Source organism: Xenia sp. Carnegie-2017, unplaced genomic scaffold (genome assembly GCF_021976095.1).
Source record: "Xenia sp. Carnegie-2017 unplaced genomic scaffold, XeniaSp_v1 HiC_scaffold_3, whole genome shotgun sequence".
Lineage (NCBI taxonomy): Eukaryota > Metazoa > Cnidaria > Anthozoa > Malacalcyonacea > Xeniidae > Xenia > Xenia sp. Carnegie-2017.
In genome coordinates, this window is record NW_025813493.1 from 8,328,696 (window position 1) to 8,346,129 (window position 17,434).

The 17,434-nt window shown below is 31.6% G+C and overlaps 1 protein-coding gene and 1 long non-coding RNA gene across 2 annotated transcripts; both read right to left on the reverse strand.

Moving 5' to 3' along the window:
- Positions 1-281: 281 nt before the first annotated feature.
- On the reverse strand, positions 282-1,830 carry LOC124454738. The gene is made up of 3 exons (XR_006951588.1): positions 1,775-1,830; positions 847-977; positions 282-412 (listed from the first exon to the last, which is right to left on the reverse strand). It is a non-coding gene; the product is annotated as an uncharacterized LOC124454738 (long non-coding RNA).
- A 9,810-nt stretch (positions 1,831-11,640) lies between these two features.
- On the reverse strand, positions 11,641-15,174 carry LOC124454578. Its single transcript, XM_047005350.1, has 6 exons — positions 15,141-15,174; positions 14,909-15,057; positions 13,832-14,158; positions 12,557-12,610; positions 12,149-12,177; positions 11,641-11,703 (listed from the first exon to the last, which is right to left on the reverse strand). Exons 2-6 carry the CDS (start codon positions 15,018-15,020, stop codon positions 11,695-11,697), a joined length of 531 nt encoding a protein of 176 aa, XP_046861306.1. The 5' UTR covers positions 15,021-15,057; positions 15,141-15,174; the 3' UTR covers positions 11,641-11,694.
- Between the last annotated feature and the right edge of the window lie 2,260 nt (positions 15,175-17,434).

The following is a 17,434-nucleotide window of genomic DNA, read 5'->3' on the forward strand; positions in this document are numbered from 1 at the left end:
AAGAAACTATAATATCGAATTGAATATTTAAGTGTGGAATGACAATGACAATTCATTTATTGACCTTTACAAAAAAAATGTGGATGTCATTGATTTCATTTCAGAAACAAGATTGACAAGATCATTTATACTATAAAGTTCAAAGACATAAAAACCTTTAACGACCTAACTGAATATTTAAAATAATTAAGAAAAGAACGTACTGGTATTTTTTCATAATAATCGTTTCCAACGTATTTTATAAGGTCACCGTGTTGGCTGGATCTTTTCCTTTCATTTAATTCACAAGTTAATTTGTCTTCACAGAAATTGAAGGACTTGCACTTCGGCCTTTCATTCACACACAAGTGAACGCACTCAAACAAGCTTCTTACGTAGTTTTTATTCTTAATACCGTTAGCCAGACAATGGTCTGTAAATCAAATTAAATATAGCGGAAGGAACAAAGAGGAAGAACAATTGCAGTGCAGTTATGATGAATAATATAAACAAATGAAGAATCACATCTTATTTGCTGGAATATGAACTGTTGTTGTAAATGGTAGCCAAATGAAATAAATTTGTAGTTTTGTAGTTTTTGTCCACCATTGCTAATCGGATAAACGCCGTGTTTCATTTTATGCGTAACGAACATACAAACGCATCAAAAAATTTCAAACAAGGAACTAGCAGTTAAAAATTCTAAACACCAAGCTGATTACGGTCTTGATATGATAGAAGTGATATGGAGAATGGCCTGAAGAGTTAAAACCTGCTATAGCTCTAGTAGTTACAGTATATAATCACAGTTGATTTTATTTTCTATAAAATAAAGATGGTAATTGAATTATTTGGTGTCGTAGCTACCTTTGGCAACCTTCACAAATAAATCCTCTTCGTAGCATTTTTCTGCTTTAGTCACACTCCACATGAGATACGGAATGAGAATAACAAAAATTTGTCTGCACAGCAAACCATTTGCAACTGCTCTTTTCTCCCTGCATAACAACTTTAAAAGCTATAAAAACTTTTCATAATTCTAAAAGGTCTTGAATGAAGTTAAAAGTGAGATTTGCATTTACTTAAGAATTCAGAATGATAAAAGATGTATCAAAAACAGTTAGAAAAATCAAAAATGTTTGAAAAACTATGAATTTTCAACATTTCTCAAAAATGCGTTCACGTTTAAATATTTATGCCAAACTTTTTGCTTATTCAAATTGAAGTCGATATTGTTATTACGACATTCAAACAATCAATAATGCATGAATCATACTTAAATAAGAAAAATGTACACGAGCATAAAATAAAAACAAAAAACGGTTGTTTTTGAAATTTTCTAAAATTTTGGTGCAATGCACAACAGACTTCAAACTTTTACCCAGACAAAGTAAATTAGATTTGCCGGAAGTGACACTTTTAAAATCATACTGTTAATAAACGCTATGGACATTCGTTTCTTGTTATTTTTTTTAAAGAAATACATAATAAGGCGTTGTTATTTAATATGAAAATTAGATCTGTTGATCGTAAGTGGCCTCTCTTGAACAGTAGTAACGCATTTCTTGCATTATGAAACTTGAAAAATGTTTTCTATTCCTCAATTACTCAAACTATGACATAATATTGTTGAAGATTTTGATACTTTACCTAGCTATGTCCTTGCTTGCTATTAATCTATAGGCAGACTATTGTCTTGCAATGTGCAATACTTTTAGTATAATGACTGAACTCAAGGTGCTATGTATAAAATTACATTAAACAACAAATAAGATTCCTGTCATATCATACTTACATTTTTATGGGAATGCGAAAATGTATAACAAATGAATTCAGATGATCTCTCAATTACCGACGAATGTATTTGGCTAAATGAAGAATATAATAACAAATGTTTGAAAACTAATAATGAGCATTATATATAAAAGCATTGTTACTTAACAAGAAAAAACTTGGAGAAGTATTTATAAAATGTGCAATAGTCTCATTTCAAAATTTCATCTCTACAAGGCAACGACGAAATAAATACATTCATGCATCTTCCGTTTTATCAAAACTGACGAATGAAACATGATAAAATAAAAAAGTGGCAAGTCTTCAAATTTCATGTTTTAACTGCATTCTTGTTTAGAACTTACTTTTTAGTTTGATGTTGCTGTAAAAGTATTTACGTAAAGAAAAAAATCGGTAAAATTATTTGCTACATAGCAACAATTATCTAAAACACAACTAACAAGAGCTCACAAGAGTTATACAGCATTTAACAATTTTTACGCGTTTTATAGATTTTACATTTATTTTCGGCATTTCATGTCGTCTCATTTCGAAATTAAATAGATAGAAAAATAAGGCAAAATAAATATATTCATGCGTCTTCCATTTTATTATATCAAACTGACGAATGAAACCTAACAACACAAAAAAGTGGCAAATCTTCTAACGAATGTATTTTGAACGACAATAGATTTTGTCTATTCTTGTTTAAAACTCACTTTTTCGTTCGAAGTTGTTTCAAAACAGTCTTCCTGTTAAATGAGTTAAGTGAATAATTTTTTACTAATGTTTGTAAGTTGATCCATGAGGACTTTCAAAATTTCCAATCAAATTACTGAAATTATAACATATTTGTTTGTTGTGGCCAATAAGAAAACTCCATATACGTTATAGGAATCATAAAATATTTAAATTAAGTCTGACATGCACCTGCCTTGCGCTGTGAGTCTTGTGAAATTTCAGAGCAGGCTGAATGAAATTTCAAAAATCTCTTAATTAAGAAATGACAATTTTCAGGTATTTTAAGACTGATGATAATGAACTTGTAGAGATCAAACGCAAAATCGGAATACGGAATGCAGGAGCAGATTCTTGAAACGGAATCTAGAAGTGGATTCTGCAAATGGAAATAAAACATTGTTTTACGAATGAGGACAAAGTAGACAATCAACACGTTTTCACTCAAAGGTTGAATACATATGATCTAATTGAAGATGTTTGGACGATTTTAAATTGCAAAATGCGATGCTTAAATTTCTAAGTGTCAAACAAGACAAAAGAATGCTGAAGATCGGAATCATGAGCGAGATTCTGAAAAAATAGAGGAAGCTGCGTAGTTACGTATGCAGAGGAAGAGGAGTCAATAGCATTGCTATTGAAAAACATTGCAAAAAACTTTCTTTTGAAAATTTAAGATATCAAAAGAAGGAGGAAGACAAAGAGATAATGTGGTGAAAGGAAGAGATACAATAAAGTTTTAAACAAAAAAAAGAAAGAAGTTGAAAAAACAGAGAGATTTTAATCAGACGAGGCTAGAGAGGACGAATATACTATTTCCATATTACATACGTAAGGTATGCTTTGGTTACCTTGAGCCACTTACTGAAATAAGAAAAGTCATTCCTAGTTTGCCATTTTACATCCATTTCATTTGACAATTGAAATTTGAGAGGGCAAAAAGCAGAGGATGGTGCATGGCTACCAAAAGAAACAAATCTCACTTCCACATGTTTAAAGGTCATGTTCGCATCTCCAACCCTTAAACTAATTTTTGACGTTTTTCCTTTATGCCTAACTCCTCCTTCCCCTGCTCCTAAACAAAGTACGTACAAAGCAAACTATTTTAAAGCATAGAAAATATTCTGCCTATCATTGATTATATTTTGTAGAATGAGCTGTATATTTATCTCCATTGAAATCAAAAAAAGTTTTCAGTCTTTTAGGAAATACTTTTCTATGTAAACTGTTTCTTTACTTAGTTTAATGATTTCTAACATGCAGTGATGAAGGTTTTTCAATTCTTTGATAGTGTTTGTCCAGCTTCCATTTACAATATGATATCATCAATGTGTACAGCCACGATTTTAAGACAACCTTTATAAATTATGCTATCTTAAATGAACATGAATTAATCATCAGTGGTGCTTGGTGCAAATCCTGATAACACGAATTACCACATCACTGCCTCTTTTAAAACCTTATAGCAACTTTTAAGTTTGTATTTGTGGCAAAAACAACAATAAACGTTTGGCTTTTGCTTCAGAATTCTTTTAAAGAACCCAATTCTTGTAATAGTGTATACTATTTACAATTAGAATACTATATGCTTAACATAGCATTACTGATTTCATATACAAAATTTCGTGTTTCTTGATCTTGATCACTATTATAAGTTGTAACTTATAACTTAATATTTTAATATTTTTTCTTTTTGAAATTATAGCTATTATAAGTTGTAACTTATAACTCAGTATTTTAAGATTTTTTCGTTTTGATCAAAATGAAATTATAGCTATTACGTTCTTTGTTGAATTTCTTTTTATTAAAGAGGCAGTTCTTAAAATCTTCCATGGTTCAACTGCTTGAATTTGGCGCAGGCGTCTTTTAAGTATTAATTTTGCGTAGTGTAATTAGGAATGATTTCGAAAATATAGATGAAAATTTGTTTGATTCAATGATTATCTGATCGCAGCTGGAGATTAAAAATTTGTGCAGAATGTATTCAAAAAAAATTCACTAGACATATAAGAGGCATAAATGAAGTTTACACGACAATGAGGAACATTGTCGAACATTGAGAGGCATAAATAAAGGAACATTGAGAGGCATAAATGAAGTTTACACAACTTTATGAAGTTTATTATTCATAATTGATTACTATAATCTAGAGTTTTCTATCATTTCTAAGAACATGATCTACAGACATAACAATCGTGAACAAATTTGAAATAAGCAAAGGGGCACAGTTCATTTATGTTTTGAAAATTTAAAAATTTGCCTCATATAATATGTTTCTTCTACTTGCAAATAATGTGAATACTTAAATATTATACACATGCCTTATAGGACTCAAAAATTTCCTCATTTAGTAAAACATACTTATTATTCAGGCTAGTGGTCACGAATGAAGCATATTTTAAAGAACGTATCCAATCTGAGCCTATTGGAGATGCCGTAGTTATACCAATTGGACGGTAGACCACGTTGTTTCTATTTACTCCATAAACGTCATCAACTTCTCCAGCCTTAAAGACGCAAAATTTTGAAGACTGTATTAAAAATACTTAATCAACATTTTAATTTTGAGTATATCATGAGGTCTTTTGTCTGTAAATGTTCACAACACCCTGTGTGAAAAGAAATTACCTTTACAAATATGTATAAAGTTGCCCAACGCCTTTATGTAGGAGTAATAATTTTGTAATATCACAGCATGTTTTGCAAAACTTTTGAGTCATTTTTTAAAATTTTTTAGCTAATCAGATTAAAATCTACTTGTTGCAATGCAATTGATAGTAGCTATGCGCATCATTTGTTTCAATTTTTAAAATTAAATTTGATGATTTACAAACCTCAACTTGCTTAAGGCTTCCTTCGATACGAGTCCTACTTGTTCCAGCACAATTCTGCACTGATACACCTGAACGATAGAAAAGTTGGTCATTTTGTGTTACCCCCCAGCATCCCAAGGCACCGCAACTGACGTATTTAAATGAACCATGGAGGCGTTGCCATTTTGTTCCTTGAGGCTTATCAGATGAGATGCCTAACAATAAGTTAATAATTTTTGGTAAAATATTGCATGTACTTATTGTAACTCCACGTGCTTTATTTGTGGATGTCAAATGGAATGAACTGATTACTTTTATTTTGCATTAATTAGGTATTTCTTGAATATGACATATGCACCTGGTTTTCCACTTTTACAAATCATAAAAACATTGTAGCTACTCAAATAAAAATTTTCAAACATCAGCAATTTGCTTTATATATATTATACCAGGATTGGACAAAAAATATCTCCCCTTAAAATAAAATTCTTGTTCAGGTTCCTTGCTCATCATTCCTAGAGATTAGGGCTTACTATTGAAGAATATATAAAAGAAAAACGTAATGTTGACATAGGTAAACTGTAACTACAATCAAACAATTAAAAGAAATATACTAAATTCAATAAATAGAAAGTAGATTGTTAACTTCGTGCTGTTGCTTTTTGCAAATCACAATTAATCCAGAGAAACGGATGTCCTGTAGAAAAATAAAATTTCCTTTGTAAAATTACTTAAAAACTTGTTTTTATTCGTCGTTGGCAGTGTCTTAAAGTGTATGGCAGCATTGTAACGAACACAAACATAAGGTTCGAATTATAATTCAACTGGATCGAATTTTTTTATTATCAAACATATCAAATGTCTTGAATGTGCTTTTCGTTTCTGAAGATTATCCAAGCAGTAAAATAAGTTGGTTTTTCAAGCCAGCCACGCACACCCATTGATTTATTTAACTAAAGACGTATTTGAAATTTTTTAGCTAGCTACTTTTTTGTTTTACGTCATACCTATACGACAATAAACTTTATTAATTCTGTTCACTCCATATACAATCCCTTTTGGAGCAGAATCGATTTGTTTCAGATTTCCATTTGTAATTTGCCAAGAGTCCCGCAAACAGAAATAAATTTCATCAAATTTATTTACTCCCCACACACCTGCTGCGCCAACAGAAACGTGTTTTGGTTTGCCAGGAATATGAGTCCAAGAATAATCTTTGTTATGGCGGTAAATATTGTTATTGTTGTTCACATCCCATACACCCTCAGAAAGACCGTGATCAATTTGTTTCAGCGAGCCTGCAATCAAGTGGCTTTGTTCTGTAAATGCAAAATAAAAAATAAATTGAAATATTTTATCAGCTGCGACGTTTCTATCAGCTGTTTATTAGCTGCGACGATCTATTTCTTATTTCTTTCAAGCTCGGTACACATACGAAGCGTAAGAAATGAGAGATTGCTATTTTCTACCAGTATACCTGCAAATAATGGCAACCTTTCACAGAAATATGTTATTATTGGTGCCAAAGCAAATTATTACTATCGAGGATCATGGAAAATTAAAAAACAAGGGCACAGTACCTATATCCTTGGAAATTATAAAACCAAACATTACTTGTACTCAACTGGACAAGAAATAACTGGTGATTATGGTTGCGAAAGAGGAATAAATAAATCAAATCTTGCCGTGGGCACCCTCAAAAAGAATGAAAATCGTATACATTGGAGACTTATACATCACAAAAATAAAATCTACTTTATTCAAAGCATTGTGAATTTTCGATACATTTGGAGTACTGGAGAAAAGCCAGGGGCAGAAGAATCTGGTTGGTCGAATAATCCAAAATGTGTTATGTCAGATGATAACTATGATGACCGTGCACTTTGGGAGATTAACTAAAGTTCAAAATATACTGCTCAACTTTTTAATCGTGGAAATTCATGTACTATTTTATATCCATGGAAAAATATGACATTTGTTGATTGATTAAAATTCATATTCTCATCAATGTATGCAAATCTAGTAATCACAAATGTGCTGTCGTGATTTCAACACTAGAAATCATGACAGCACATTTGTTACAAAAATACTTGAAACACTAGAAGGGTATGTTGTACCTTGAGTGTGATAGAAATGTTTGCAAACTATTTTTATTTAATCTTTCGCATCCATTTCAGTAACTTCACATTTTTACAAGTAAATTGTGGATTTTCAGCTTAATTAATTAAAAAAATAGCACAGTCTATTGTTGTATTGAGAGTTTTTTTGAATTTCCAATATCAAGAAACCTTTGATTTCTGAGATATTTCTTGTAAACTTGAAGGTAGTTGAAAAAAATGCTCATCTGTTCGTACACTTGTGAGCAAAAAAATAACTAGCTGTAAAAACAAAAGAGAAAATCAAATAATGTAATGTTAAAAATAACTAAATTGGGTATAAACAAATGTGGGTATTTGAGTTTCAAAACTAGTCAAGTCCAATGGTCTTTAAAACATAATGTGTAATAGTAATATGCAGCAGTATTGACAAAAAGCATTCATTGATCACGGTCTTGTATGTTTGGTTAACATCTTATTGTGTTTACCAGCAGCCAACCAGTCCTTTTTGGTGGTAGCCGATGGTGGAGGAGCTGTCAGTTACAAATTGGAAAAGGAGCCTCTTACCGGTTAAAATAGTGAAATGGTGATAGGGTTATGGTTAGGGTTAAGAGCCGTTGGAAACCTCGGGGACGTTTGTGAGAAACTTTCGAGCAGGTGCAACCTTACTTTCGACCTTTGGTCTCTGGCTTGCACCAATCTGCTCCCGAGTTCTCCCAAACGTCTCCTCAGTTTTCATAAGCCTTTGCAAACACAGTAAACATCTTTTATTTCTTAAATAATTAAAAAGAAGCATAAATCTTTTTCATTCTTTTGTTGTAATCTGTCAACCCAAAAAACTCATTAAATGTCGATCGACTGGAATAAAAAATTGATGTCGTCAAAACAATTTCAAATTCTTATTACGATGAAAATATACTTTAAAAAAAGAGATATATGCGTTATTTTTTATGAATTATACTACTCTAGCGCTCTTGATTCTTTTTTATGTCTCGAGAGAAAAAAGAGAGTTATGTTTTTACAGTGCAAACAAATTTGTACAATTTTCTTTTTGTTTGAGTTGTGGAGCACAGTTGATGGAGAAACATGTGGTGCAAAAGAAATATTTAAGTTGGTTGCCAAAGGTAGAATACTATTTCAACTCCATTTTATACCTTTATAGATAAGTAAAAGACAAGTAAAGTTGATATAATCTCATATTGCACGATATAAAAGTATTTATTTTATGTAGCTGTTATGGACAATTAATTTGCCGCAATTTGCATTTTGAAATTTCACTGAAAATCAATTTTCGCATAAAAGAAAATCGGTGCTTTAATAATTATTGTTATACGGCAAGCGTCGCTTCCGGTAAAATGGCGCGATTTGATTGGCTGAGAAACATTTTTATCTGTCCATTATTTTCCCGTAATCGACCACGGCTCAAAATGTGTAATTTTACTTTTAAATGTAAACAAACTTCGTGATGCAAGCAGCAAAACGCAAAATGAAAGAAACAATAAAACCATTTACGAATGTGAGTCGAAGAAAAAACACTCGGAAAACAGTTTAACTATGCAAACGATACAATATGGAGTGGAACAATAATGAAACAAACGATAAGAGAACACAAGAGGATATTTATGCACGAATGTGAGTCGAGGGAAAAACACTCGGAAAACAGTTCAACTATCTAGACGATACAATATGGAGTGGAACAATAATGAAACAAACGATAAGAGAACACAAGAGGATATTTATGTACGAATGTGAGTCGAAGGAAAAACACTCGGAAAACAGTTAAACTATCTAGACGATACAATATGGAGTGGAACAATAATGAAACAAACGATAAGAGAACACAAGAGGATATTTATGTACGAATGTGAGTCGAAGGAAAAACACTCGGAAAACAGTTAAACTATCTAGACGATACAATATGGAGTGGAACAATAATGAAACAAACGATAAGAGAACACAAGAGGATATTTATGTACGAATGTGAGTCGAAGGAAAAACACTCGGAAAACAGTTAAACTATCCAGACGATACAATATGGAGTGGAACAATAATGAAACAAACGATAAGAGAACACAAGAGGATATTTATGTACGAATGTGAGTCGAAGGAAAAACACTCGGAAAACAGTTTAACTTTCCTGACGATAAAATATGAAACATTTTATTTTTTATGGACGAAAAACAGAAAAGTGAAAGCCAACCAATGAAAAACAGCAAGTACGAGAAAGAAAGCAAGCTTGGTTTCAGATCATATAATAAGACTTTTAGTTACCTCGCTTTCTCGGTCTTTACTGAGGAATATCGGACCTCTGTCTTTTTTTACAAACCTCACCCTACGGGTTCAGTCTGTACAAAATCACCTCGGTCCGATATTTCTCCGTAAAGACCTCTCGTTCGGTTAATAAGAGCTTGATAATTATAACGTACAAAATTTCAATGAGTTCGCAGCATCATTAATGAGCGTCGTTAGCAAAATTTATAGCCTGTTGAGATCGAGTATCATTCGAAACATTTTGCTTAAAAGCAAAATATCATGTGGCTACATGTATATTATAATAGTAAATACGTAGCTATAGATATTTTGTTATTACCTGCCAAATTTTTTTTTAACCCAACAAGCCAATAAATAAATATCAGCTGGGATATGATAAAAAAATATGACAACGTATATCAAAGTTACTCTGATAATTTCATCATTTACAGAATGTACTTGGTCTGCTATAACAATACTACACTTTTCTTGGACAAAATTATCAGATTTTTTCAGATTTTTTCATTACAAATTTTTTAGAATGTTTTTGATGATGTTTTTATGCAGTGAAAAATGGGGAAATTTGGCAGTGGAGAAAAATAGTTACTTTATTTATTCAATATTTGATGTGGTGAATTTTTTAAAGCAGAAGCATGCTAAAAATAAAGAATGATTGCGCTGGCTGCCAAAGGTATGGGGCTAAAACATTCCAAAACTAATTCTTAGAGAAATTTGTAGATGGTACCTTCAAACATGCCATGATCACTGTAGCTAATATGAATAGTAACTTTTACTGTCTTCAGTGACATATCAGAATCAAAAGAAATTGAATAAAAGTAAATTCAAGCAGTTCAATTTCTACATGGAGAAATTGTAAATGATTTTATCCCACACCCTCGAATGTTTGCTTCGCGGTCTCAGACAATTGAAAATTTATTCTAAATGACCACTGGGACATGTCCACCCCTGTTTACCCCATGGTGCTGCCACCAATGAAAACCATGCACAGGTAACCTTTGCATGGTTAGAGCTATAAGGTCCAGCTTCCTTTTTTCATTGATTTTTTCGTCAAATTTCTTCGTCAAAAAATATGAAAAGAACGGCTCTCAATGCGCCAGAAGGACAAAACTTGTTTTTACACTGATGATATCATGAAAAGGATCTTTTGCATTGGAAAGATTTGGAAAAAGTTTCTTTTTGCTATACACGTTCATTTGCTTTTTTTCACTACAGCTTAGCTTGTGTCTTAAAAGTTTGCTTTGTATCTCTTCCTTTTAGCAGAAGAAAGGTTTGTGTTGAACATGCACTTACGTAAGATCAAACAGTCGTAACACCCAACTATATGCCTTTTGTAAAAAAGCGGAGTTTTTTCTCGGAAACTAAATGTTTATAAACATAAAAGTAAAGCAGATTTTATTAGCATGTTTTTTTAATCCCTTTACTTTAGTCATCATCATCTTCGTCGTCATTTTCATCATTTTCACTATCATCACTGTCATCGTCACTGTTATCATCACTTTCATTTTCTTCATTAGACTTGTCATTGTCATCATCTTTTGAAAAATTACATCACACAATACATCATTCACACTTACACATTATCAGTAACCTGATATCTCAAACTATGTGAATAGCTCTATATATATCTATAGTCTTGTTAACTTCCTAATTAGTCTGAAGATGTCTTGAGTAAAGACGAAACGTCACTCTTTTAATAAATTTTATAAAACCAAATTGTTTATGACTATGTTTAAAATTATTTGCTGGGCTCTAATAATTATATTGAGAATCCGTTTCCCACCTGGCACCTCATTAGCTAATTTTCTTTATGCAGATAAAATAACAATGATAATCGTATTTGAACGTACAATGGAACTGCTCATGCTCTTGGCAAACTTGAACTCTAGGTTCTTACATGTATTGTAATGCCATTATCATATAACTGAAGAATAAAAAAGAAAAGTTTAAGGTAACAAAAAGATTTCAAGTACCTTCCTCTTTTTTGCTCTTTGATGCAGTTGTTGGCATTGTTGGGACCAATTTCGTCAACAAAACTAATGCATAAAACAGAAGTTAATGTAAATATTATCGTGAAATACATAACTTAAGGGAAAGGGAGAAATCTGTAATGACTTCTTGAATTTTTTTACTTTAAGAAACAAACGATGTTTATTGTGTTTTTAAGGCTTATGAAAACTGAGGAGCCATTTGTAAGAACTGGAGAGTAGATCAGATACGTTATTTACATTTTAGGTCAGTCTGGATAGAAAAATATTCACCTTGGTAACAATGCAAAACAGAAATTCCAAAAAAATTTTGTTAATGATTGATTTAAAAATTCTCCTTATTTGATTTCATTGATTGAGCCCAGATCAATTTGTACAGCCTTACAAAAACTCAACTACACACAAATCAGCGCATGCATTGAATTTCTGTGGTTTCATTATATGATTTTATAACTTTTAATCATATAGCTATTAAGACATATTCTTGCATTACCTGATGTTTTGGTATTACTATTGAATAATCTATATGAAGTATAAGTAAATAAGAGTTCGACTTAATTATTCAATAATATCATTAATTTCATTCAAAACAGTTGAAAAGGAATAACTGCATTCTTCCTTTCAAATATACACGACAAAAGTATAGCATATTAAATTAAATTCAACTACTAGTGGGTCTTTCTCTTGCTTTAGTAAAATTTTTGCATTACAATTAAATTATTCTCTCTATTAAGTTATAATAAAGTTTTGGGGCGGGTGTCAATCATCACTAACCAACATTGCTAGACAAAATGTGGGTAGCTCATTTATGCTGCCTGTGTAGAAAGAAATAAAGCTCGTAAAAATTACCGCTAAAAACATTGTAAAATGTGGCTAACGAGGCACTGTAATAGCTAATCACCTTTTGTGTTTCTCTTGGAAGTTTCCTTTCTCGAAATACGCTGAAGAGTTGCTTCTAAAATCATTGAAATCATTTAATGTAAATTTTAAGTATCAAAATAGGATACAACGCGATGATATATTAGTAAATTAAACAAACACAACAAATAGAAACTTGACTAAGATTTCTGTTGCCTTTTTTTGGCATATTTTTTAAAGATTTAACATTACACAGTTATCATTGAAAGTATTGTTGACTCTAGATCAAATTTCACTCAAATTTCTTTTTTGATAGACTGTCCTTATAATTATTTAAATGTTCGCAGCCTAACTGATTAGTGATTATTTCATTTATGCAATAAGCCAATAACATGTCGAATGTTCTCTCGGGATCTTTGAGCAAATGTATTTGGTTTTTAACTAAAAGATAAAGTAGTGCAGTATTATTAAGCTGATATTTGTCTAAACTCTAAACATATAGCGATAGCAAACGTTTCGAAAAAAATCCTAGTCATTAGATTATTTTTCGAACCTTAAGGCAGGGGTCTCCAAACTTTACAACCAGTGGGCCACATGAATTTTCATTATGAAGCATTGAAATATAAAAAATTTCCACGTTATCCTTCAGCTTTTTAAATTTCTCAATGTGCTTGAAACGGAAATAGGAAGTTGGGACAAAAATTGACGAAAACCACTCTTGCAAGTTGGCTTGCGTCATAACGTGAACTTTCTGCACAAAATTTATTTTGTTTAATAATATTATTATTTTTTCCTTAAGTGTCTCTGCTGGCCAGATTGAGAGGCACAACGGGCTGCATCTGACCCGCGGGCCGTACTTTGGAGACCCCTGCCTTAAGGTTTAAGCGATTGTTACTTTACAAAAGCAAAAAATAAATCAAAAGTGTGAAAAATAGAATTAAAATAAGATGATTTCTGTTCAGTCAGTGAGTAATTTCTAATTGTCTTTCAACAAGCCCACCAGCCAACTGTTAACTTTTGGCATAGATAATGTATCGAAATGAAAACTGCATTTTCCAAGAACATATGAGTTTATTGATGATGTATTAATGATTAACAAAGGTCAAAATTGTTACTTAAATATTTATATAATCTCTCAGCGAATAAATGATTTATTCTACACCAAGATGCACATAACTGTAATATGATAGTAAAACTATCAACAAACTATCAACCGCATAGCTAATTTACGCTCTCTGCACTTTTCTAAAAACAGTTGCACCCTTAATTGCAAATTTTATGGGAATTTTAGTATAACATATTGTACAAACAAACTCACCTTCTACAAGACTGACATTAACTATTTTAAATCTGCATTCTCCAATAGCATCAAAAGCAGTACAACTGATTCTTGGTGGTATACCTTGAAAGAACGCTGTCAGATTACATGTGCACTGGTTTATATTTGTGGGAGAAATACATTCTTTAACCAGGTAGACTCCGATATTGATGAGAATTCTTGTTGGGGGTAGAGGTGGTTTTGGTAATTTCAAGCAGCCATTAATCTTTCTTGCCGCGCTAGCATCACAAACAATGTTTAGAGTAGAAAAGCTACGTACGGACAGCAATGGGAGAATTCTTATATTCAATTTAGGCTGAGGCAGTCCTATATAAAAGAAGTAACATGAAAATGGTGAAGATGTGCATATTTTTTGCAACTTACATAATACTTCCTGTTTTTAATGCAGTACACCCCTTTATCAGAGAAATCAAAAATTGCTTTACTTGCAACAGAAGATAATATATTAATTCTAACACGGCATTATATTTACATGAAAAACATTTGAGCTTGCACCTTCGGGATACTAATCCGCCGCTCTACCTGTTGAGCTACCAAGCCCACAGGGATTGGAGACGAGCCAAATCTCTTTTTAAACTGCGTATGGACGAGAGATTATTGCCACTGCAGCAGATACTTGGACTTGTATCCCGAAGGTGCGAGCTCAAATCTCGTCCAAGTCACATGTTTTTTATGTGCATATAAAACCGTGTTAGGATTAATATATTATATATATACTCTGACAATTACTTTGGAATAAAGTCGAAACACGGTGCCATCCAGTAAACTGCTATGTTGTCAAAAATTTTAACTAAGTTGCAGATTAGCTAGAGTCTAAAACCTGCACTTTTTTCATTTCTGAAGTAAACGTCTTTCCATAGGGAATGTCAAAAGATATTATGGCTGTAAAGAGTGACTTATAGTACAATAAAAAATTTTAGATAAAGGTATGTATTTTCCTATTTTAAGAATTCCTTCTATCTCAGTTCTGTCTGCATTACCAATATTGAAATTATTTCATGCTACTTAACTGTATGCAACTCTTTAAGTTAATTGACTAAGTTTTTTTTCACTTACCAGGTAAGACTGGTCCTTCGACACACCCAACTTGCTCCGAGGTTATGTGCTCACTTTGCACCAAATTTAAAATTTTAATGAATAACATAACTTTAAGATGGCACTTTTTCATTGTTTTTTTAACGTTGGTCCAAACTGCAATATTGGAGCTTAAAAATACGAGCATAACCTTTGTGTAAACATTCGTTGTATGAAGATGATATTAGCTAATACATTATTTCCCGCAGCTTACTGAACGAATTCTTGTATTGTTTTGAGCTTTGTCTGTGTAAATCAGCTTTACTTAAATGATGAAGTTTTTTTACTATAATAGAATTCAAAGCGATATTTTACTCACAATAACAATTTGTACAAGTACATCAAGTGCACCAAACACTTGACAAATTGTCAACATAACCACTAACTGGGAAGGAAACAGTGAATTAATAATGAACAAAGTGTTTTTCGTGTGTTAGCAACATGAATTCTTTTAGCCAGGACTTTCTTTCGTTTCGTTTATAGATAAAAAATTGTTTACTTACTTAGTCTTACTATTGATCTAAAACAAATTTCTAGTAACATGATTGCTTACGTCTAATTGTATTAAAGCCTAGACTTCTAACGTATACATTGTTTTGCTGAAGCAAATTGAACAGAAACATGTGAATGAATTTATTAGCAGGAGAACTCATTCCCATTTTTTTCATATTTCACTTAGTCAGAGATTTGAAAAATGTTTACTTTATTTGCACAGGCTAATGGAAACCGAGGAGATGTTTGGGAGACTTTGAAAGCTGATCAGTGAAAATCTAAGACCAAAAATCGAATGCAAACTTGGCTGTTGACTAATCAGCGCGTTTTATTGTTGTTATTTTGTAATGCTTATTGTTCTTTCTTAATAAAAAGTAAAAACACAGATCTTATAGATATGTGGGGAGGGGGTGCACGTGAACGCACCGCATCTCTGTTGTTACAGGCCTGACCTCATTAATATTAATGCTCTACACATTTCAAACCATTCATAACAAAACACATGCGTATTCAGTTATTACCAAAATAATCATTAGTTTGGTACCGATTAAAATATCAACTAGCTTTATTACACTAACGGCGAGATTTCTATATAATTTGCGTTTAACTTTTTTATCTCTGCTGATGGCAGAAGAAAGCAGGCAGACTTCCTAAATATTTTCACCCCTGGGTGAAATAAGTAAAAAGATAAAGGAAGACCCAGATTCAAATACTATAGTTAACATATTTTCTCTCAATTAAAGAATACGCCATTGAAACCAACACCGTTCATCACTACATTACAATTTTGGAAGCAGAGACACCTCAAGTTTGCAAAGACTTCTTTAAAGAACCTTCTTTAAAAGAGACACGCATAAATTTCGACGAAGATTTAACTTATTTAATGTGTGTATCAGGAAACCATCAAAGACACCTTGATATTCTTTGTACTCTCACTATTTCGTTACAATCTTTAAAAAACTCACTCGTGCATGTTTATCCATAATTGCACTCGAAACTATACAATTTACCTGCACTAATAAGTAATCTATATATATATATATATTATTTATTTAACAGTGTAATTAGCAATATTAAACATCAAAACATTTTTTAAGATCCTTTTTGGATGAAGTATTAAAGAACAAATTACTAAGCATTATGTTACAATCAGTTGTTTAGCTGTCTAATTTCGCAAATCCAAACAAGCGAATTGTGTTGAGATTTTTAAAATGGCAGGTCGAATGAAACAATACAATTATTTCAAAATACGTTATTGTATCTTTTAATGTTTTCCACCTTTCATAACGAGTTCTTTAAATTATTATTATCACAACTCTAATGTATATATCTAAATATCTTACACTGACGTAAAGAAAACATGTTATAGGCTAGTTAAATTCCCACTTCAATATATAAGCATTCTCTATAAGGTAAAACATATTAGATTTGCTTTAAACATTAGATTTTCTACCTTGGCGACTAGGGATACTAGTGCATAAAAACGCTTCATCAATGCGCTCATTTGAAACAACGATATTGATAAATGTACCCGGGTTTCCCACGCTAAGACGATGAAAAAATAATAAAAAATATTTTTCTGAAATAGAGTTATCATGATATCAACATTTTTTAAATATTTTATTGAATATTGATTTTATCATGAATTATTGTCTTTGACTTCAAAGAAAGCAAAGCTGGTTTATTTTGAATAGTAAATATTAAATTCCTGCATCTATTGCCAAAACATTGAATTGAATAAAATTCGAGAAATGATTGGTTAAATACAAACTAAAAATTTTTTGTCCGACCACAGAAAGAAAGTTAAAATTATACGCTAAATTACTTGGTAAGTGCATGCTTATGGATTTAAAAAGGTGTTAAAAAATTCAATCAATCTATTTCAAGAGCAATACTTTGATCGGAATTTGTGAAAGTATGTAGACATTGTATGATTGCACTGCCGATTTTCGTAAAAGTGATAAAATTTAGTTGTTTAGCTTAATTATATTTGACAGACTTTTTTAGATTAATAGT

What these genes read in the sequence shown, in the direction of transcription:
- LOC124454578 (XM_047005350.1), bottom strand. Translation starts at nt 15,020, where the DNA reads ATGAAAAAGTGCCATCTTAAAGTTATGTTATTCATTAAAATTTTAAAT. An exon ending in TAATGTCAGTCTTGTAGAAG is followed by an intron (nt 12,611 to 13,831) that starts GTGAGTTTGTTT and finishes CAATGATTTTAG; the next exon opens with AAGCAACTCTTCAGCGTATT. An exon ending in TTCCAAGAGAAACACAAAAG is followed by an intron (nt 12,178 to 12,556) that starts GTGATTAGCTAT and finishes TACTTCATATAG; the next exon opens with ATTATTCAATAGTAATACCA.